At 42.5% G+C, this 23,077-nt stretch overlaps 1 protein-coding gene across 7 annotated transcripts in view; it reads right to left on the bottom strand.

The window, feature by feature from the left end:
• The window catches only part of TBCE (tubulin folding cofactor E), a 114,807-nt gene that overhangs the window by 18,259 nt on the left and 73,471 nt on the right, over positions 1-23,077 (bottom strand). For 6 of the 7 annotated variants that reach the window (XR_004346171.1, XM_032608069.1, XM_032608066.1 and 3 more), the window contains 2 exons: positions 8,981-9,166; positions 4,298-4,386 (listed from right to left, as the gene is read on the bottom strand). Coding sequence is in view for 6 of the 7 variants with exons in the window: in XM_032608069.1 (XP_032463960.1) it covers positions 4,298-4,386; positions 8,981-9,166 (275 nt within the window). In the remaining variant the exon portion in view is untranslated. Of the gene's footprint in view, positions 1-4,297; positions 4,445-8,980; positions 9,167-23,077 lie in introns of those variants that run through there. The other variant, XM_032608071.1, reaches the window with a different exon arrangement.

Here is a 23,077-nt window from a genome sequence, read left to right as displayed (position 1 = left end):
CTGAGGACCCCCTGCAGCCTCACACCAAGCAAACGCATCTCCTCCTGGAGGGCACCGCTGAGCTCTGTGCTGCAGGGATCCAAGTAAGGAGAGGCACCTCCAGGGGCCAACCGGGTTAGCTCGGACACATGTTCAAAAGTGCTAAGAAAGGCCTGCAATTCTGAGGGTCTCCTGTGGGTTGGACGGAGTGAGTGTGACACCCACCATCCCTGATACAGGAATCCAGAGGGGGTAAACCAGTAGAACAGAAAGAGAAAGGCACCTGATGCCAGGGGGGAGTGGTGGCAGTGCCATCAAGAGGCCAAACCCCTGGGCAAGAGACAGAAAAAAGCTTGGAGCAGGACTGGCCCAGCTCAAGGAGAATCTCACACGCTACTCTGATACGTGCAGAAGCTGTGCAGTTCATTCCTCTATTCTGCAAATGATGACTGGGGGCCAGGTGTCTAGCAGTGAACACGCCGATCAGTAAGCACTGCATCTCTGGCGTGCCAGATACAGACACATATCAGAGTACCAGCGCCGGGCCTGCAGCAAAGGGGGTGTGTGAGGAATTTATACACGTTGCTCATGGAAGACCACCTTCTCTAAGGTGATGTGTGAGCAGAGAACTCAAGGAGATGAGGGGATGCCATCCTGGAGAAGAGCACCAGGGCAGAAGGGACAACACAGCAAAGGCCCAGAGGTCGGAACAGGTGTGGCCTACGGACGGCAAGCTCCTGTGTGCCCGGGCAGAGGGGCTGGGGTTCTGGAAGGGAGGTCCCCAAGGCCTCGGGGGCCAGGCCCGATCACAAAGGGCCTTGCGGGACTTTAGTTAGTCTCTGCCTGAAAGGGGAGCTACTGGTGTGAGCGGAGCTAGGCCTTTAAAAGGTCACTCTGCTGCTGTGCTAAGGCACAGACTGCAGGGAAATGAAGACGGAGCAGAAAAAGGAGGCGCAGGTTCCTGAGCAATCTGGGCTCAGGCCCGACTGGGCGCTAGGGGGGATGGGGATGTCAGGTTCGGTGTCCTAGCAGGAAAGCGGAGCTGCTGGGACTTCCCGCTGGATTCAGATGAGCGAGGTGAGAAAAAAGGAAGAGTTAAATTACCTCCAGGGTTTTTGGCCAGTGCCACTGGAACTTCCCTTTACCGAGACAGGAAAGACTACAGATGAGCAAGTTTCAGGGACTTAATGTCCCAACGTGTTCGAGATGACCATGAAACACCCAAACAGAGGTATCAGATACACAGCAGACAGACAAGTCTGAGTGGGGACAGGTCTGGGCTACAGGCTGAAGTGCAGGAGCCCGGCATCTGCAGGCTGGACACGTCTCCTCAGGAACAAGTGTGAACAGAGAGGCCAAGGGTCAGGGGTCTGAGCCTGGGGCGCAGCGACCTCTGCAGGAGAGGCTGAGGAGGAGAGCCAAAGCGGGAAAGAGAGCCAGGATCAAAGAACAACCACCGCCTGCATCCTGCGTGGTCCACTGGGTGCCGGAAGCGTTCTCCGTTATCATGGAAGGAAAAAAACGGAGGCGCAGAGCAGTCGGTAACCATGCGCCTGGTGCAGACCAACAGGTGTGAATTTAAACCCAAATCAGCCTCAATCCAAAGCCCATTTCCTTAAAGCCCACTATGCCACAGGGCGTCTTTATGCATAAAACACAGAGAAAGTAGCTTTTAATAAAAATAGTGGCGTCAATCAACAGGGTTGGTTGAAGAAGAAAGCCTTTTAGGCAGGTACCAGTTAGGAAGCTCCACGAGGTGGCCGGAAGAGGGGGAAAGAAGGCAGTGGAAATGCACAGGAGGGGATGAACCCCACCCGGCCGGCAGAGGCATGCCAGACCCTGTGCCGGCTCCCGCTGGCTGAGGGTGAACCGTTCTGACGGTTTTAAATGCTTGTGTTTCAGGCGGTCCTGTAAGCATCCACACAGCCTCCTCCGGTTTGCTGGTGGGTCGCAGGCCTAAGCTATTTACTCTTCGGCTCTTTAGGGAACAGCTTGCCGCCTCCCGACCTAAGGAGACTCTAGAAGAACCCGGGGCGCAGCAGGGACTCGGAAATAACGCCCAGAACCCTGGGGGCGGGATTCTTATGCCCTAAAGGTGAGACACAGAGCAGCACGACGCATCCAAGCTCTGGGTCTCGCTGCCGACAGAGCGAAGCTCAGTGGCGGAAACGGCAAAGAAAAGCTGGGCTTTTTTTCCCCTAGTAGAACAACTACCACCTATAGGTGCCGAATCAAGCAGAAGGAGAGTTGCAAGCACGCGCCTGCTAGACACCAGCTGGACAGAGCATCCTCGGCAGCCACCTGGCTGAAAGCTCCCTCTGAGGGTCTCAAAGCCGCCACAGGAGCAGAGGGGCTTGGCCCCGACGTGGGCGTTCCCTCCGGTCCCCGCAGTGCGGCCCCTCGTGCCGCCTGTGTCCCACAGCCGCTCCACCCTAGCCGCGGGCCCTCATGCGATACGCCTCAGGGCTGGCGGTCCAACTCCAGCCGCCCGTCATTTCCACCGCCTCTGCTAACTCTGGGCCGTTAGGTTGGTGGGAAAGGGTTCAAGGCCAGTCATTCTCCACTCACTCATGCTTTCCATTGTGTAGCCAGAATTATACATATTTCTGCTAGCCTGTACAGATCACAGGCACCACCTGCATTCTGATATCAACTCCAGACAGGCCAACAGTTGTGAGTGTCGTCCCCACACGCGTGTGCACACACACACGCACACGCACGCACACACGCGCGCAGTTCAGGGAGCTCCTGGTGCTCTTGTTCCTGTGGGCAGAGGATCTCCCCACGTTCAGAGCCAGCTGGTGAGGCATCTCTTCCCCAGCGGAGCTCGCCAACCTGACACACTCCCACTGCCTTCAGCCCCAGCTGAGCGAATGACCCTCAGAGAGGATTCAGCCTAAAAACGGTGACTGGATTAAACACACCAGGCAATCCTTCAACTTCGCGCAAGAATTTGATCAGCAAGTGCAAGGCATTCATCACTGAGTCTGCAGATATCAGCGGTGACTTGGTTATCTCACCAAACCTCATTGCCTCACGTCTTAGGGGATGTTCTTCCCCAGCAGAGAGCGCGGTAGAAACAAACGAGACGCTGACTCCCCAGCACACCGCTGACAACTCCAATCAACCAAACAATTCACACGCCCAAACCCCTCTGCGGACCAGATCTTTTGTGTTGAAGATGAGCCTAGAGCCGCCCGATTCCCAGTCTTCCAAAACCACTTAGGAGGAGGCCAGGCAGATTCCAGAATGCGCCGGGCACCTCTGTGGCACTTTGCTCCTTACAAGCTCCATTCCACACCCCGAAATGCCCTGACCCGGCTGCCTAAACTGCAGAGGGAACGACCTTTCCTGTCACCACAAAGCAGATACCACCAGGGTGGTTAGAAACATTTTGCTAAAGAAAGTTACTCTCATCTGCCATCTCTTCAGTCAAGAAGCTTGATTGTAAGCTGCTACCTTCTGCATAAACTATTATGTACAGACTAGGCAGACTTAAGGAATTGGGAGAAGACCTTTTAAAGCTAGAGAAAGTCTATTTCATTCGCCACTGGGTTTTTTTTTTTTAAGTCCAAAAAAATGCATTTATTTGGGGTTTGTTTAGACTGCAGCCCAGGAGACACAGATCCAAGAAGCACTTGAATTGTGTTCCACCAGACTACAAAATGGAGCAAGTTTACTGGGAATTCTTTTAAACTTACCTCCTGTATTTTTAGTTGTGGGAATAAGAGTAATACAGGGCAAAAAAACACACTCGTAAGAGAAGGTAGAGATAAGAGATGACAAACTTTGGAAAAGCCTGTTTTGAGGTATTATAACAAAACTGCATCCAGCTGCATGAACAGGAACCTTAATAAAGGAAAGAGTTTATCTTCCTCCCTCACAGGAAGGCAGCTGGGGCTGGCGCAGTGGCCCAGGTACCATCCAGGATGCTGGCCCCTCTCCATCCCTTCCCTCCCAGGTCGCCCTGGATGGCGTTCTTCCCACAGGTTGGCTGCTGAGCCCTGGGCGTTCTGTCTGCGCTCAAGGCAGGGGAGGACGGAGGGCAATGGACAGAAGCAGATCCAGCCATGTCTGTCCCCCTTGAAGGAGCTCCAACCAGAAACTCCCATGTTACATCTCCCTGGTTGGGGCGAGTCACACTGCCTCACCTGAAAGCAAAGGGTCTAGGAAGGTAACAATTTACCTGGGCGGTGACAACCCCAGGTGAGACGGAGTCCCTGTTAGGAGAATGGACACTGGGTAGGCAACCAGGGTGTCTCACTCAAGTGTCAAAGTCAGTCAGACCCCAGTGACGACTTCTCATTGGGAAGGATACTAGGACAAGCTTTGGCAATTCCTCCTTTGTCACCAGGACCATTTACTGCGCAGTTCCTCAAAGAAACTTCCTGCAACTTGCTCAGCTGACTGCATGAAAAACACATAGTTCACATGTATGCATAAACACGTACGCTATCCACTGGCCCTTTAAAAAATTGAAAAGCATTTCAGACATATAAAAAGGCACCAGAAATAACAAATTCCAGTAGCCACCACCCAACTTAAGAAATAAAGCATTACTGTAAAAAAAAAAAAAAGAAAAAGAGAAAGAAACAAAGCGTTACAAACATGACACACATAAGTGAAGTCCTCTGCATCCCTTTCCATCACCCCCTCCCCTCCTCCTCTGTTCCATGTAGGGAACCAGGGCACTGCATTCGACGCTGACTTAATCTTAAGCATTTCTTAATAGCTTTACTACATATTTCTATGTCCCTAAACAATTACAGCATTTCTGTATATTATGAAATTTGACATAAATGGTAGTGTACTGCGTATATCCTCCTGCAACTGACTTTTTCCCTCAATAGTACGTTATTCAGCAGTAAGATGTAGCTATGTGGACACGTGCTCCAGAGCACACACCTTCACACCTTGTAGTTTGTTACTATACGGAAAGACCACAGGTAATTTATTTCCTCCCCTGGGACAGGTAGATTAGTCCCAACAGTGCTGAAGGACACACCACTGTATAGTTTTTGCACTCACGTGGGAAAGTCTCTCTAGGGATACAGCCTAGAGAGCGTGAGTGCATGTCTTCAGCTTTTCTAGATACTCTCAGAAGCCACTTTTTCAGTGTAGAGAAGCTGTGTTGTTCTATTCATTAAAAGAGCCCATGTGTTACAGTGCTGGAGAGTTAAGAACACAGGGCCTGGAGCCAGACTGCCTGGGTTCCAATCCCGATTCCACCGCTCCTCTGGTCTTGGGTGAGTTAACATCCGTGTGCCTCAGAATCCACATCTACACACCCACATCCACAGCAGCGTTACTCACAACCGTCATATGTAAGCAAACCAAGTGTCCACTGACCGACGAACAAAGTGTGGTCAGTCCTTACAATGGAATATTGTTCAGCCTTGAAAATGAAAGAAATTCTGACACGTGCTGCAACATCTGTGAGCCTGGAGGACGTTATGCGGAGTGACACAGGCCAGTCACAAAAGGACAAGCACTGTGTGACTGCATTTATATGAGGCACCTAAGTGCGCATCGACTTCACAGAGACGTAAGTGGAACGGTGCTTGCCAGGGGCTGGGTGGGGAGAGATGCGGAGCTGTTGCTGAAGGGTTACAGGGTTTCAGTTTGGGAAGATGAAAAGGTTCTGAAGATGGAAGGTGATGACAGCTGCACAACAGTGGGAATGTACCGAACGCCGCTGAACTATACGCTTAAAAATGGTTAACGTGGTAAATTACGCATTATGCATATTTTACAATTTTAAAATGCTATGATAATTTTTAAAAATTTATTTTCGGCTGCACTGGGTCTTCGTTGCTGCATGCGGTCTTTCTCTCGTTGTGGTGAGAGGGGGCTACTCTTTGCGGTGTGCGGGCTTCTCACAGCAGTGTCTTCTCTTGTTGCGGAGCATGGACTCTAGGCCCGTGGGCTCAGCAGTTGTGACACGTGGGCTCAGTAACTGTGGCGCGTGGGCTTAGTTGCTCGGCGGCTTGTGGGATCTTCCCAGACCAGGGCTCGAACCCGTGTCCCCTGCACTGGCAGGAGGATGCTTAACCACTGCGCCACCAGGGAAGTCCATGCTATGATAATTTAGTGAGTCAGTATTTGTGAAACTCTCAGAATACTGTGTGACATACAGTAAGTCACTTTATAAGCATTTATAAAAATAAACATAAAACTGAAAACCTTTGGGGGGAATACTAAGACCACCATGCAAGGCATCAGCTATTACAATCACCAGAAACTAGGGGGAAAAGACAGCAGCAATGTTCCAAGGCAGAGGCTCCCAAACTTTCTCAGTTCACAGGGCCCTTCACAGTGTTTCAGTAATTTTCCAAGGTGCCCCTAGGCCAAAAGAAACACCTCACAGTTCCATTTAGTAAGCAGTTAGGGCCAAACAACTTAATAATTATTTATGTCCTACCAAACTAGTGTCTGTCTAGTGGGCACTGCACAACTTCCCAAACCCTGGAATCAGACTGGACCCTCACCACCTCCTTTTTCCGTTCCATGATGATTTTCAGGAGATACTGGCTTTTCTTTCAGCACACGAACGGCCAAAAACCCAGCTCTGCAGGGAAATGACACCATGGAAAGGAACAGTAGGACTATCATGAAACTGAACTAGCTCCAACTAGTAGTTTGCACCGTGTCCGACAGATGTCACTGTTTCCCTCTAAAATTCAAAATATCCTGTTGTGCCCCAGTGAGTTTCCTGCAGGCCCGGGAAACCTTGGTACAAAGCTTAGGGATTCAGGTCTGACCTCAGACACCTCTCCACAGCCACAGCCATCTCCAAGGAGAAACCACACATAATGGTCTTTATTTGGTTTTGATTCGTTTATTATGTCTTTTCTCAGTGCTACAAACTCAAAGCTGGTCAGCTGGAATTAATCAGGAGACAATATAATGGCTGAAAGTAGAGGTTTCCATCCCCAGCAGTGATGCCTACCATTCACGGCAGGATCTCAACCGCTATTCCCAACAGCTCTAACAGCTTAGGTATTACTTTGGAGATGAGGAAACTAGGCTTAGAAGCCAGAATTAACTAACTCTAACTGCTGTCAGGGCTAGAAAGTGGCTTAGCTGACACCTGAACCCAGCCTGACTGGCTCCAACATTGGGTCCTTTCCAGGAAAGACACTGGCTAATTACTGAACACACTGACACTCAGGCAGTAGAGTCATTCACCAGAAAACTTCATGTGTCATGCAGCTGCTCATAAACTAGGGCAGGAAAAATCTGTTCGCGTCTGTCGTTAATATTCACAGAGCCCATGGTGCTCTCTGAAAGAGATTAACCAATGTGGAGGGGGGGCGTGCCTCTTTTGGGTAAATGACACTTAAATCTTTGCATTTTAAATGGAAAAAATAGGGACTTCTCTGGTGGTCCAGTGGGTAAGACTCCGCACTCCCAATGTAGGGGGCCAGGGTTCAATCCCTGGTCAGGGAACTAGATCCCACGTGCATGCTGCAACTAAGAAGTCTGTGTGCCGCAACTGAAGGAGCCCGTATGCTGCAACTAAGACTCGAAGCAGCCAAAATAAATAAATTAATTAAAAAATAAATAAATGGAAAAAATAAAGCAAAGAACTCTAACCCTATGAAGCACATAGCTCTATAAATCAACAGCAAAAACCCTTCATGTTAGTAATCTCTCAGTGGTGCATTAGTCACGATTCTTTGTTCAATTTATATATTCTAAATCCTCAACAATGAATGTATATTGTTTGTAATTAACTGTCAAGTTATTGCTTTTTCAAAAATCTTGATTTATTTTGAGTTTTTTCTTTTCTTTTTTTTTAATGCTGGTCATCTGTGCTAAAAAGCAGAGGTATCAAGAAATGAATTTACTGGGAGTTCCTTGATGGTCTAGTGGTTAGGACTTGGCGCCTTCACTGCCATGGCCCGGATTCAATCCCTGGTTGGGAAACTGAGATCCCGCAAGCCGTGCAGTGTGGCCACAATTTCAAAACAAAATTAAAAATTTTTTTAAAAAGAAAGAAATGTATTTACTCTTCAACACTGTCCCCATGTGCACTTAAATTCTGTATCATGTTAAATCTTAATGACAATAATAATAACAAGAGCAACAAAAAGATAGCGAAGAATTTTACTTTGAACAAAACGACAGTTCAATACTTCAGAGACAAAGTAAAAGATCGCAGGCCTATGCCAAGTAGCGGCAAATCTACTCTCCAAAGTGGCCACCAGGGGTCATTACTTGGACGCCTCATCCAGGTCAGGGTCAAACACCACGCACTGACCATCGCTGCTAAACCAGCGTAACCTGGGAGGTTCGTGTGCAGTTGTGTGCGGTTCTGTGTGAATATCAGCTTCCACGCTTTCTGGTTCACGTGGTGCCTCAGAATGAGCAGTGAGCCTGTCTACAGAGCATCACTGCGTTCAGAGAGCTGGAGAGGACAGAGAAAGTTCAAATGCAGCAGTTTCAAAATGCATTATGTAGTGCCCCTCAGACTGCTACACAGTCACTGTGGGTACTTCTTAAAAGCAAGAGCCCATGCATGGTATTCTGATCTAGTAGGTCTGGGATGGGGCCCAGGATTCTGCAATGTTTCAAAAGGAGCCTAGGTGATGAGGGTGTGCATCCAGAGATGGGAACGACTGGGTTCTAGAAGGTGCCATCGTGCTACACGGCACAGGTAACAATGTAGACTTCTGTTTCCATTTTTGACTTATCATCCAGACATCAACCTTAGTTCCTTAATAATTAGTCAATACAATAGAGTATGGTATAAATATTCATAATGGGCAAATCAGTGTTTCATTTCCAATCTAGGAAAGTCCTGTGCTAAAATAAGGACTTTAATTTCCCTGAATACTCAATCCTTGGATTCCTCTGATCTCAATGTACTGTTTTGCAGAAAAGACAAGACCACTTTGGAAGCACAGTTCTGAGCACTGACGTGCAGTCGGGCTGACCTTAAATCCTGAACTTGGATGAAACTGCGAAAGTCGGCTCTACCATTATCGGTTCCACTTACCTTTGCTGTTTTACAACAGAGTCAAAACCAATGGTTTCCACCGGTTTGTTTCCAATTGTAACAATTTGCTCTTTTCCCTCTTCCTCTGTTTCATCCTCTAAAGCATAGCGGTTCTTAATTGCAGTGAGAAAGTCTACTCCAAAATTTACTTTGTTTGGACGAATGAAGGAACCTCCCGTTGGGTGCCTGGGAAAGGAAAGAAATGGAACAGAGAAAATATCATCTATGGGGACCTTTAAATAAGATCACACACACAAAAATCCTTTATAAACTGTCACTCTGCCACAATGTAAAATGCCTGCATTTACAAATATATTAGCAAATAAAAGCAATTAAACAATTTTTAAAAAGAAGGAAAAAGAAAGTATCATCTACCGTAAGGCAATGTTCTGAAGGCTTTCAGAATTTTCTGTATGCTGAAAAAGTAGAATCAGCATAAAAGGGAGAGTAATATACTAAAAAAAAGGGTAATTCATACAGTTGATCATAAAGGGTTGTGTGCTGATGCGAGCATGTAAAATCCCAATAGATAGACAGACAGATGGAACAGATGATTCACAAAAGAGGAAAGAGAAGTATTAAATCCATGGGGGAAAAAGTCTTACCTTGCTAATAATTAAAGAAATGTAAATTGGGACTTCCCTGGTGGTCCAGTGGTAAAGAATCCACTTTCCAATGCAGGGGACGTGGGTTCGATCCCTGCTCGGGGAATTACGTGCTGTGGGGCAACTAAGCCCACACGCCACAACTACTGAGCTCTCACACCTCAACAAGAGAGCCTGCGTGCGGCAAACTACAGAGCCCACGCACCCTGGAGCCTGTGTGCCACAGCTAGAGAGAAGCCCGCGCGCCACAACAAAGACCCGATACAGCCAAAAAATTAAATAAAATATTAAAAAAAAGAAATGTAAATTCAAGCAATGAAACTATTGTCAACAAATCTAGCAAAAAATAAAGTCCTAACACTCAAAGACTGAAAGGTTGGGTTCTTGATTGTATAATCATACTCCTGGGAATTTGTCAGCAGGCAATAATTTAAGAATAAAAACAAAATTGCTTTTACAAAGATTCTATATAATAGCATTTTTTCGGTAACTGAGCAACTCTGGAAACCATAAAAATGCCAGCTGGACAGGAACTATTAAGTAAACCAGACAGATGTAGTCATTAAAATATTCTACCTATAATACTTAATAAAATTACATACAGAATAATGCTGAGATTTCTAAAAATTGAACCAAATTGTACATGACACAACTACAGAGGAATCATATCTATGGCTAGACAAAGATCAAATAAGAACACAAAGAAATGAAAACATCTGTGGATAACAGGGTTATGTACAAAAATCTTTTAAATGATAACTTGAACTAAATGAAAGTTCAAATATGGGACTAAAATAGAGCATGTGGAAAGAATTGTATAGAAATATAGGATATTTTATCACAATTTATATTCAGGTTTTATAACGATTTTTAGTAATAATCTCTAGACGAATTTAAAAAAATATTCATCATATTGCTGTATGTCATGACTGCTGTCAAGGCTTTCCAAGAGATTCAAAACAGATCTTTAGACACATTAAATTTCAGCATTCAGCACTGCATCCTGGCAATGATACCTTACTTTCAGGGAAATCTAAGTATGCCTATAAAACAGCTGTAGAGCAGAAGCAAGAAGAACTACAATCCTGCAGCCTGTGGAACAAAAACCGCATTCACAGAAAGACAGACAAGATGAAAAGGCAGAGGGCTATGTACCAGATGAAGGAACAATAAAACCCCAGAACAACAACGAAATGAAGTGGAGATAGACAACCTTCCAGAAAAAGAATTCAGAAAAATGATAGTGAAGATGATCCAGGACCTCAGAAACAGAAGGGAGGCAAAGATCGAGAAGATGCAAGAAATGTTTAACAAAGACCTAGAAGAATTAAGAACAAACAAACAGAGATGAACAATACAGTAACTGAAATGAAGACTAACACTAGAAGGAATCAATGGCAGAAAAACTGAGGCAGAAGAACGGATAAGTGACCTGGAAGACAGAATGGTGGAATTCACTGCGGCTGAACAGAATGAAGAAAAAAGAATGAAAAGAAATGAAGACAGCCTAAGAGACTTCTGGGACAACATTAAATGCAACAACATTCACATTATAGGGGTCCCAGAAGGAGAATAGAGAGAGAAAGGACTGAGAAAATATTTGAAGAGATTATAGTCGAAAACTTCCTAACATGGGAAAGGAAATAGCCACCTAAGTCCAGGAAGCGCAGTGAGTCCCACACAGGATAAACCCAAGGAGAAACATGCCGAGACACACAGTAATCAAATTGGCAAAAATTAAAGACAAAGAAAAATTACTGAAAGCAGCAAGGGAAAAACGACAAACAACATACAAGGGAACTCCCATAAGGTTAACAGCAGATTTCTCAGCAGAAACTCTACAAGCCAAAAGGGAGTGGCATGATATACTTAAAGTGATGAAAGGGAAGAACCTACAATCAAGATTACTCTAGCCGGCAAGGATCTCGTTCGTTCAGAGTTGATGGAGAAATAAAAAGCTTTATAGAAAAGCAAAAGCTAAGAGAATTCAGCATCACCAAACCAGCTCTACAACAAATGCTGAAGGAACTTCTCTAAGTGGGAAACACAAGAGAAGAAGAGGACCTACAAAGACAAACCCAAAACAATTAAGAAAAAGATTATGGGAACATACATATTGATAACTACCTTAAACGTGAATGGATTAAATGCTCCAACCAAAAGACACAGGCTTGCTGAATGGATACAAAAACAAGACCCATATATATGCTGTCTACAAGAGACCCACCTCAGACCTAGGGACACATGCAGACTGAAAGTGAGGCGATGGAAAAAGATATTCCATGCAAATGGAAATCAAAAGAAAGCTGGAGTAGTAATACTCGTATCAGATAAAATATACTTTAAAATAAAGAATGTTACAAGAGACAAGGAAGGACACTACATAACGATCAAGGGATCAATCCAAAATGCAGATATAACAATTATAAATATACATGCACCCAACACAGGAGCACCTCAATACATAAGGCAACTGCTAACAGCTATAAAAGAGGAAATTGACAGTAACACAAGGATAGTGGGAGACTTTAACACCTCACTCACACCAATGGACAGATCATCCAAAATGAAAATAAAGAAGGAAACAGAAGCTTTAAATGACACAACAGACCAGATAGATTTAATTGATATTTATAGGACGTTCCATCCAAAAACAGCAGATTACACTTTCTTCTCAAGTGCGTATGGAACATTCTCCAGGATAGATCACATCTTGGGTCACAAATCAAGCCTCAGTAAATTTAAGAAAACTGAAATCATATCAAGCATCTTTTCGGACCACAACACTATGAGATTAGAAATGAATTACAGGGAAAAAAACGTAAAAAACACAAACACATGGAGGCTAAACAATACGCTACTAAATAACCAAGAGATCACAGAAGAAATCAAAGAGGAAATCAAAACATACCTAGAGACAAATGACAATGAAAACACGATGATCCAAAACCTATGGGATTGGGCTTCCCTGGTGGTGCAGTGGTTGAGAGTACGCCTGCCGATGCAGGGGACGTGGGTTTGTACCCCAGTCCGGGAGGATCCCACATGCTGCAGAGTGGCTGGGCCCGTGGGCCATGGCTGCTGGGCCTGCGCGTCTGGAGCCTGTGCTCCGCAACGGGAGAGGCCGCAGCGGTGAGAGGCCTGCGTACCACAAAAAAAAAAAAACCTATGGGATGCAGCAAAAGCAGTTCTAAGAGGGAAGTTTATAGCAATACAAGCCTACGTCAAGAAACAAGAAAAATCTCAAATAAACAATCTAACCTTACACCTAAAAGAACTAGAGAAAGAACAAACAAAACCCAAAGTTAGCAGAAGGAAAGATATCATAAAGATCAGAGCAGAAATAAATGAAATAGAAACTAAGAAAACAATAGCAAAGATCAATAAAACTTAAAGCTGGTTCCTTAAGAAGATAAACAAAATTGATAAACCATTAGCCAGACTCATCAAGAAAAAGAGGGAGAGGACTCAAACCAATAAAATTAGAAACGAAAAAGAAGAAGCTACAACACATACCACAGACATACAAAGCATCCTAAGAGACTACTACAGGCAACTCTATGCCAATAAAATGGACAACCTGGAAGAAATGGACAAATTCCTAGAAAGGTATAAACTTCCAAGCCTGAACCAGGAATAAATAGAAAATATGAAGAGACTAATAACAAGTAATGAAATTGAAACTGTGATTTAAAATCTTGCAACAAACAGAAGTCTAGGACCAGATGGCTTCACAGGTGAATTCTATCAAACATTCAGAGAAGAGCTAATACCCATCCTTCTCAAACTCTTCCAAAAAATTGCAGAGGAAGGAACACTCCCAAACTCATTCTGTGAGGCCACCATCACCCTGATACCAAAACCAGACAAAAACCAGACAAAGATACTACAAAAAAAGAAAATTACAGACCAATATCACTGATGAATGTAGATGCAAAAATCCTCAACAAAATACTAGCAAACAGAATCCAACAACAGGATCATACACCATGATCAAGTGGGATTTATCCCAGGGATGCAAGGATTCTTCAATATACATAAATCAATCATTGTGATACACCATATTAACAAACTGAAGAATAAAAACCATATGATCATCTCAATAGATGCAGAAAAAGCTTCTGACAAAATTCAACACCCATTTATGATAAAAACTCTCTAGAAGGTGGACAAAGAGGGAACCTACCTCAACATAATAAAGGCCATATATGACAAACCCACAGCAAACATCATTCTCAATGGTGAAAAACTGGAAGCATTTCCTCTAAGATCAGGAACAAGACAAGGATGTCCACTCTCACCACTACTATTCAACATAGTTTTGGAAGTCCTAGCCACAGCAATCAGAGAAGAAAAAGAAATGAAAGGAATACAAATTGGAAAAGAAGAAGTAAAACTGTCACTGTTTGCAGATGATATGATACTATACATAGAGAATCCTAAAAATGCCATCAGAAAACTACTGGAGCTAATCAATGAGTCTGGTAAAGGTGCAGAATACAAAATTAATACACAGAAATCTCTGGCATTCCTATACACTAATGATGAAAAATCTGAAAGAGAAATGAAGGAAACACTCCCATTTACCATTGAAACAAAAAGAATAAAATACCTAGGAATAAACCTACCTAGGGAGACAAAAGACCTGTATGCAGAAAACTATAAGACACTGATGAAAGAAATTAAAGATGATAGAAACAGATGGAGAGATATACCATGTTCTTGGATTGGAAGAATCAATATTGTGAAAATGACTACTACCCAAAGCAAGCTACAGATTCAATGCAATCCCTATCAAATTACCAATGGCATTTTTTTTACAGAACTAGAACAAATCATCTTAAAATTTGTATGGAGACACAAAAGACCCCGAATAGCCAAAGCAGTCTTGAGGGAAAAAAAACGGAGGTGGAGGAATCAAACTTCCTGACTTCAGACTATATTACAAACCTACAGTAATCAAGACAATATGATACTGGCACAAAAGCAGAAACATAGATCAATGGAACAAGACAGAAAGCCCAGAGATAAACCCACACACCTATGGTCAAGTAATCTATGACAAAGGAGGCAAGGATATACAATGGAGAAGACAGTCTCTTCAATAAGTGGTGCTGGGAAAACTGGACAGCTACATGTAAAAGAATGAAATTAGAACACTCCCTAACACCATACACAAAAATAAACTCAAAATGGATTCGATACCCAAATGTAAGACTGGACACTATAAAACTCTTAGAGGAAAACATAGGAAGAACACTCTTTGACATAAATCACAGCAAGATCTTTTTTGATCCACCTCCTAGAGTAATGGAAATAAAAACAAAAATAAACAAATGGGACCTAATGAAACTTCAAAGCTTTTGCACAGCAAAGGAAACCATAAACAAGATGAAAAGAAAACTCAGAATAGAAAATATTTGCAAACAAATCAACGGATAAAGGATTAATCTCCAAAATATATAAACAGCTCAGCAGCTCAATATTAAAGAAACAAACAACCCAATCCAAAAATGGGCAGAAGACCTAAATAGATATTTCTCCAAAGAAGGCATACAGATGGCCAAGAAGCACATGAAAAGCTGCTCAACATCACTAATTATTAGAGAAATGCAAATCAAAACTACAATGAGGTATCACCTCACACCAGTTAGAATGGCCATCATCAAAACATCTACAAACAAATGCTGGAGAGAGTGTGCAGAAAAGGGAGCCCTCTTGCACTGTTGGTGGGAATGTAAATTGGTACAACCACTATGGAGAACAGTATGGAGGTTCCTTAAAAAACTAAAAATAGAATTACCATATGATCCAGCAATCTCACTGCTGGGCATATACCCAGAGAAAACCATAATTCAAAAAGACACATGCACCCCAATGTTCACTGCAGCACTACTTACAATAGCCAGGTCAGGGAAGTGACCTAAATGCCCAACGACAGACGAATGGATAAAGAAGTTGTGGTACATATATACAATGGAATATTACTCAGCCATAAAAAAGAACGAAATTGAGTCATTTGTTGAGACGTGGGTGGATCTAGAGACTGTCATACAGAGTGAAGTCAGAAATAGAAGAACAAATATCGTATATTAACACATGTATGTGGAACCTAGAAAAATGGTACAGATGAACCAGTTTGCAGGGCAGAAGTTGAGACAGAGATATAGAGGACAAATGTATGGACACCAAGGGGGGAAAGCCGTGTGGGGCTGGGGATGGTGGTGCGCTGAATTGGGCGATTGGGATTGACATGTATACATGATGTGTATAAAATAGATGACTAATAAGAACCTGCTGTATAAAAAAATAAATACAATAAAATTCAAAAAACCCACAAAAAAAACCAAAAAAAAAAAAAGCTGTAAATGTTAATATCATTTGATCATGTCAGAGAATAAATGATGAAATACATGAATTGCCAAAAATGTATGATAAACACTATTTTGGCTTACGCCCTTTAACTCTTTTAAACAAATGAAACTTTTGGAAAAGTCACCATAATTAAAGAGGATGAAAATAATACTGATGATAAATTTTGTCAATATAAACATATATACATTTTCTTCTGGGAGGTGGGTCTACAGAAATTACCAGATTGTAAAAGGAACTTGGAATCTCGCAAAGTCAGAAGTGATGTCAGGGCAAAAAGAAGGGGCCCGGAGGTCGTGAGAACCCCCCGAGAGGGTGGTGTCCTGGAAAGCAGTGGAGACAGTGGACAACCGTGTCCAGGGCTGTGAATGCCCGGAAGGCGACAGCTGAGTTTGGCCAGTGAATCTAGCAACCGGAAAGTGACCCTGCTAGAAGCAGCTGGGGCGGGGCCGTGGGACAAGCTCCAGAGAGTGAGAGGAGAGTGGGCTCAGACTCCTCTCGTCCACAGGAGATCCAATGGAAAGGGGAGAGGAGGGATGGAAAGGGCAGATGTTTTAAGATGGGAGAAAGTACCAAACTTACATGAGACAAAAATAACCTAAGGGAGAGGGGGAAATTGTCGATGCAGGAAATTAAATTCTCTCTTGCAGCACAATCAGGTCCTGAGTCTGCCTGTTGTGATATCAGAGGATCACTGACTACCAGAAGCTGCCTAGAAAATATTTCGTTTTCTTTTCACACAGAAAAGGCTCCTAGTGTGAAGAACACAGTTCTGTTTTAACAAACACATTTCTATCACTCAGCTAAAGAGATTAAATGTAGCTAGCCTCGTTTATATATATATATATATTTTTTTTTTTTTTTTTAATTTTTAATTTTCGCTGCATTGGGTCTTTGTTGTTGCGCACGGGCTTTCTCTAGTTGTGGCGAGTGGGGGCTACTCTTCATTGCGGTGCACGGGCTTCTCATTGCTGTGGCTTCTCTTGTTGCGGAGCACGGGCTCTAGGCACATGGGCTTCAGTAGTTGTGGCACACAGGCTCAGTGGTTGCCGTGTGTGGGCTTAGTTGCTCCGTGGCATGTGGGATCTTCCCCGACCAGGGCTTGAACCCAAGTCCCCTGCACTGGCAGGAGGATTCTTAACCACTGTGCCACCAAGCAATTCCCTAGCCTCTTTTTTTTTTTTTTTTTAAGAGTTCAAACGGATCTACCTAAGAGATTACCTAGTCTAGGACTTCTCAAACTCAACCTGAAAAGCAGTCAGTCACCTGGAAAGCGTACTGGAACCCACCCCGGGTTGTGCACGCAGTGGGACTGGGCTGGGGCCCAGGTTCTGCTGTTAAAAAAAACAATGTGCCAGGGGATTCTGATGCAGGGGGGCCTCATGTCCCACTTTAAGAAACTCTGATCTAATCCAATCCCATTTCACTTGGGGATATTGGGGTCACAGTCACAGAGGTAGCACAGCCAAGACTTGGATTCCTGACTACCAGTGCACTATCCTTTCCTGCATTTCTGTCTTTATTCTCCTCACTACCACAAATTTTAGTAGTTATTAGATCCATCAGTAGATATTATTATTTAATGTTATTTAGTAAAGAAATATAGATCTAAAAAAGAGAAATATATATCTAACTAGATCATAATTTTAAAATATTTTTGATTACTTCAATGTGACTAAATTTCCTCTGTAATGCAATGTATTTTTTTCCCCTGCTTTTGAAAAGATTATGTTATGCCTCCAAGAAGGACACACAACATAAAAAAAGTCCTGGTCTAGTGTGTATTCCACAGAAGAAGTAGAATCTGAGTTGGACCTTGAAACCTGAGTAGGAGCTTGATGAAAAAGCGGTGGTACTTGTCCTACAATAAGCATCAAACAGGATCCTACATGAAAATCCCTCTGAGAATAGAGAAAGCACAGCAAAAGCAGTACTACTGAAAATAAGGCATTTCTAGAACCATAACATTTTAACTAAAATATGTTTTAAACAAAGGTGCTTCACCCACAATGTTCACCGCAGCACTACATTAGTGTATTAGCTAAGACATGGAATCAACCTAAATGTCCATCAACAGATGAATGGATAAAGAAGGTGTGGTGTGTGTGTGTGTACACACACACACACACACACACACACACAGACTGAAATATTACTCAGCCGTAAAAAAGAATGAAAATAATGCCATTTGCAGCAACATGGATGGACTTAGAGATTATCACACTAAGTGAAGTAAGCCAGAGACAAATATCATATGATATCACTTACACATAGAATCTAAAAAAAATGATACAATGAACTTATTTACAAAACAGAAATAGACCCACAGACATAGAAAACAAACTTATGGCTGGTTACCTAAGGGGAAAGCGGGGGGGGGGGGGGGGGGGGGGGGGATAAATTAGGAGTGTGGAATTAACATATACACACTACTATATATAAATAGATAAACAACAAGGTCCTGCTGTATATGGCACAGGGAACTATACCCAATATTTTGAAATAACCTATAAGGGAAAAGAATCTCAAAAAGATTTTATATATATATATATAAACTGAATCGCTTTCTGTACACCTGAAACTAACACGATATTGTAAATCAACTATACTTTAAAAAAATAAAAATAAACAAATGTGTTTCTTACAAAGTAAATCACAAAGATGACTTGTAGGCTGTCTCGTTTAATTTTCCATTTTGACAGCATACAGTCCAATCTTGTGTTTACTGACAACTAAACGTTATGAATGTTAAACACTTTACATGTACAAGGCTGAACTAAATTCCAAGGTATGTTGTTAGGTGTCGGAAAAATAATTCCAGACAATTTAGAACACTCGTTTATGTACCTCAATCTATCTAAATGTATACAAACAAGTGAGTTTTGCATCTAAGAGACTGTTCCTAGAGTCTCACGTTTATGAAACAGGCTTTGGCTTACAAAACAGTGAAATTTGAAATTTTAGTGAAATGAAATTATAAAATTTATGAAATAGTATTAGTTTTCCTTAAAGGAGTAACACTGGGGGGTGGAAATAGGAAAATGTATTGTTCAAATATTATGTGACTGAAATGTAAAAATAAGTATGAGAGCACAACTTTTAAAACCAGCACATTTATAATAAATGAAAAAAACAACAATGTAAAACAAATACCATGGTTTTCATTTCTGTCCTAAATTTATAACAGTGGTAATGAACAATTCAAGAAGAGACCTTTATTACTGTTTAGTTTCGCTGCAGGCAGAAGAAAGAAGTCAGAAATGGTGTTAGGTGGGTGCAAAGGAGATGCTGTGCCCTTTGCAGATCAAAGGAAAACATCAAACATCAGTCTCCTCTGCAACATTCCTGGCAGGTTTCTCGGAAAAACAAACAGCCCAGCAAATAAAAACTGCTAGCTGAAGGAGTGCCCATCAATAACAGTAAATCTTCAAAGACAAACTAATAATTCAAAGATTCCACTGAGATCTTAGATTATTATCAAGATGTTGCATCTGAACACTGAAATTCTGAACCCTGCCTAAAAGAGAAAAAACTGGGGGAGGGGAGGGAGTGAAGGGGGAGAGTCCAAAATGTTTTCTCTTGTAAGCATTCGGCTTGTTCAAGTTCCTGCCTCCTTCGGCCCACCAATTACATATGCAGCTAGGAAAGTCCACACATCCCAACCACGGCTCTTGCAGAAATGAAAGACTCTCACGAAGCACTATAATCAAGGTTCAGTCTGCCCAACAGAGTTGTAAGATAAAATTCAGGTGCCCAGTTAAATCTGGATTTCAGATAAACAATCTGAAATTTGTTATATACTTAAGATTTTTCATTATAAGTATATGTATGATGCATGTCCCATACTTATACCAATAAATGATTTACTGCTTATCTGAAATCCAAATTTCACCATGCATTTTGTATTTTTATTTGCTGAATCTGGCAATACTACTCAAAGGTAAAAGGGTCCCCAACAGATTCCAAAACTCCTACAGTAAGTATCTTTCTTATTGGGGCTTGTTTAGATGCTGGGAAAGACTGGGTCTCTGGGGAGTTTCTAATAAATGTCATTGACCCTGATATCTTGTTTGTTACAGGCATGCATAGAGCCTTTTCAGCAACACTGCATAACTAACCATTCACCATGAGAGGAGACATATTCACTCTAATTTAATGTATATTGCTGTAATATCTAAAGAATTGACCTGGTGAACTCATTTTCCCAACAGAAAAAAAAAAAAAGAAAAAAGCTCGGTTGATAAGCATCTTTTTGCACACTGCTTCTGAATGTCACAATTTCTATTTCGCCGATTCATGGGAAGCTTCCCAAAATGAAATATCTCTCTTCACCTCTTACAGAGATCCACCCTGCCTGTATCCTATCAGCACATTTAGTGATTTCTTAAAAAATTATCCTATCACTTTATACCATACCAGAGTAGAGTTCCCTGTGCTATACAGTAGGTTCTCATTAGTTATCTCTTTTATACATAGTAGTGTATATATGTCAATCCGAATCTCCCAATCCATTCCACCCCCCAGGAGAATATTTTATACTGATGCATTAATACTCATTTAAGAACCTCAGAAAGGGTGAGCTGTGACAGAGCGAGAGAGAGGCATGGACATATATACACTACCAAACGTAAGGTAGATAGCTAGTGGGAAGCAGCCGCGTAGCACAGGGATATCAGCTTGGTGCTTTGTGACCGCCTGCAGGGGTGGGATGGGGAGGGTGGCAGGGAGGGAGACGCAAGAGGGAGGAGATATGGAAACACGTGTATATGTATGGCTGATTCACTTTGTTGTAAAGCAGAAACTAACACACCATTGTAAAGTAATTATACCCCAATAAAGATGTTAAATAATAAAATAAAATGAAAAATAAAGTGTATTTTGGATCTGTAAAAAAAAAAAAGAACCTCAGAACACTTTCCAACAATCTTATGATGCACACAGGATAAGTAAATCGAGGAGCTTCCATTTGTTAAGTTAGCCAGTGTTGTGGACATGGTCTGGACACCATGTCCCCTCTGACGCCAAGTATTAAACTCCATTCATGGTGCTGAAGAAAAAGTAAGATTTTAAGATTTCTTGCTCAAAAGAAAGGAGAAATCATGAAATTACTTAGAAAGGGAATATTTTCAATAAAAGCTGAGGGTAAAATACTGACCCACACAGTTCAAAGAGTTTATGGTATACCCTTTAGTTTAGGTTGAAAGAAAAGCGCTGGAAATCTAGGGATAAGGCAGGGAGAAATTCAAAGTTCATCACCTTAACTGAACCTCTCAACTCCCCAAAAGACAAGAGATGGAGAACAGAAGCGCCTGGGAGAGACACATAACTGGTTCACAGGCATAAATTTGGGATAAACCTGTACACTATTACTGTAAATCGACAGTGTCACAAATATTAATTACAGGTAATTAATATATAACCAGGAGACTGCCATATTTACCTTAGGTTATTTAAGAGATCAGATTGAAACTAAAGAGTGACATGAAGTCCTCTGAACATGGGGGCCTTCCAAGGTAATCTGGTCCACTCCCTGAACTTCTTCTGTCGGTGTCACACCAACTATTCAAGAAAAAATTTTACCTCATTTTTAGAGACCTACACTAAAGAGGAGTTCATTCATAGCCAGGATTTGAGCTTGACTCCAGTGTTTCGTGCTCTACTCATAACCCACTTGGTCACCAATACCTGTCATAGCCATCTCAAAGAGTCAGAGTAACGAACAAATGTGATAACACGGAAACACTGAAAGCTAACTGTGAAGACAGTTCTTCTCTGGGTTAAAGCCCATCTTATATTCTTCATGAAGGTCGTTGTTAAAACAGAGGTTAGACCTTTGCAAATGTTATTCTATTCTAAACTGAGAAGTCTCATGAGATCAACGTGAGCTGAGCTGGTTGGGGGAAAATACACAGGGAAGAATGTATGCCCTGAGCCGGGCCTTGAAAACCACCCTGTCTGTCCCCAGGTTCTGACCTCAAGCGGTAGGACCTAACCCTGACCGGCAGGGTGTCACCCCAGCAACCTGGGACGCTGGGGAGACTCAAGAAAGCAGCTCACCAAACACCTCACTCAACACACCCTAATATCCTGCTTCCACAGCAGAGGCCAGCAGACTAGCCTTCATAAGACATGTGCGCCAGAGCGCGTAACTACCCTGTTAGACTGTGTCTAACAGGCTCAGCCACTTGACAGTTAACATGTGCTTCTGAAGAGGTGGGATCTGAATTTTGCTATCAATACCACAACTTCTGACGCATTTTCCTCCTTTAAAATGGGTATTCCACCTTTTTGCCATTTACCTATTTCACAAGTATAAGATGGGAACACTTATGATCTGACAACTTTAAATTGCTTTGGCTTCATGAAAACAGCATCTAAGCATTAAAAAAAATGTGTACTGTGGTAAAATACGTATCGCTATTATGACTTTCCAAGTAAAATTTGAAATGTAAAAGAAGACTCCAATGAAATTACTAAGAGATCTGAATTGGCTTAATAACAAGTACGTGTGGTATATTCTGTTTTGTCTGATTTAGAGATTCTAAGATATTGGTATAATCTTTACTAGTTGAAGCCAAGTCCGAACTAATACCAATATAAGCATTAACAACTATAAAGGATAAGGTAATTCCTTTAGTCTAGACTAGTGGTTCTCCACCACAACAGAGCCAATGCTCCCTTGTATATTGCCCCCAAAACAATGCGAAATGGAATTACTGACCCATACAGGATTCAAAGTCAACAAAATGTCATTTCATTGAAACAAAAGAAAAGTGATTTATAATAACATAATATGTATTTCAACATGTAAATGCTCAGGCATGACTGTACCAGGAAACACAACAAAGCAAGGAAATGCTTATTCCAAGGGTAAGAACCTGAACACTAAGTCTGTGCCCATCAGCACTTCAGGGCAAATCCCAGCTCTGCCAGGACTGACACAAGTCTTCATTTTCCTACTCAGAGTAACCAAGACTGAAAATATCACCATATGCAGAGACCATGAAGGACACATAACCATGGACGATTTGGGAGGTGCTGGGGCAGGCTCCACAGGGAACGTTCCCTCACTGGAAGTTTTGTGAGGTCATGGTCCAGGCAGGTAAGGGATCAACAGGCC

Source organism: Phocoena sinus, chromosome 16 (genome assembly GCF_008692025.1).
Source record: "Phocoena sinus isolate mPhoSin1 chromosome 16, mPhoSin1.pri, whole genome shotgun sequence".
Classification (NCBI taxonomy): Eukaryota; Metazoa; Chordata; class Mammalia; order Artiodactyla; family Phocoenidae; genus Phocoena; species Phocoena sinus.
The sequence above is the reverse complement of the archived record's forward strand: the minus strand, read 5'-3'. Positions and strand labels throughout refer to the sequence as shown.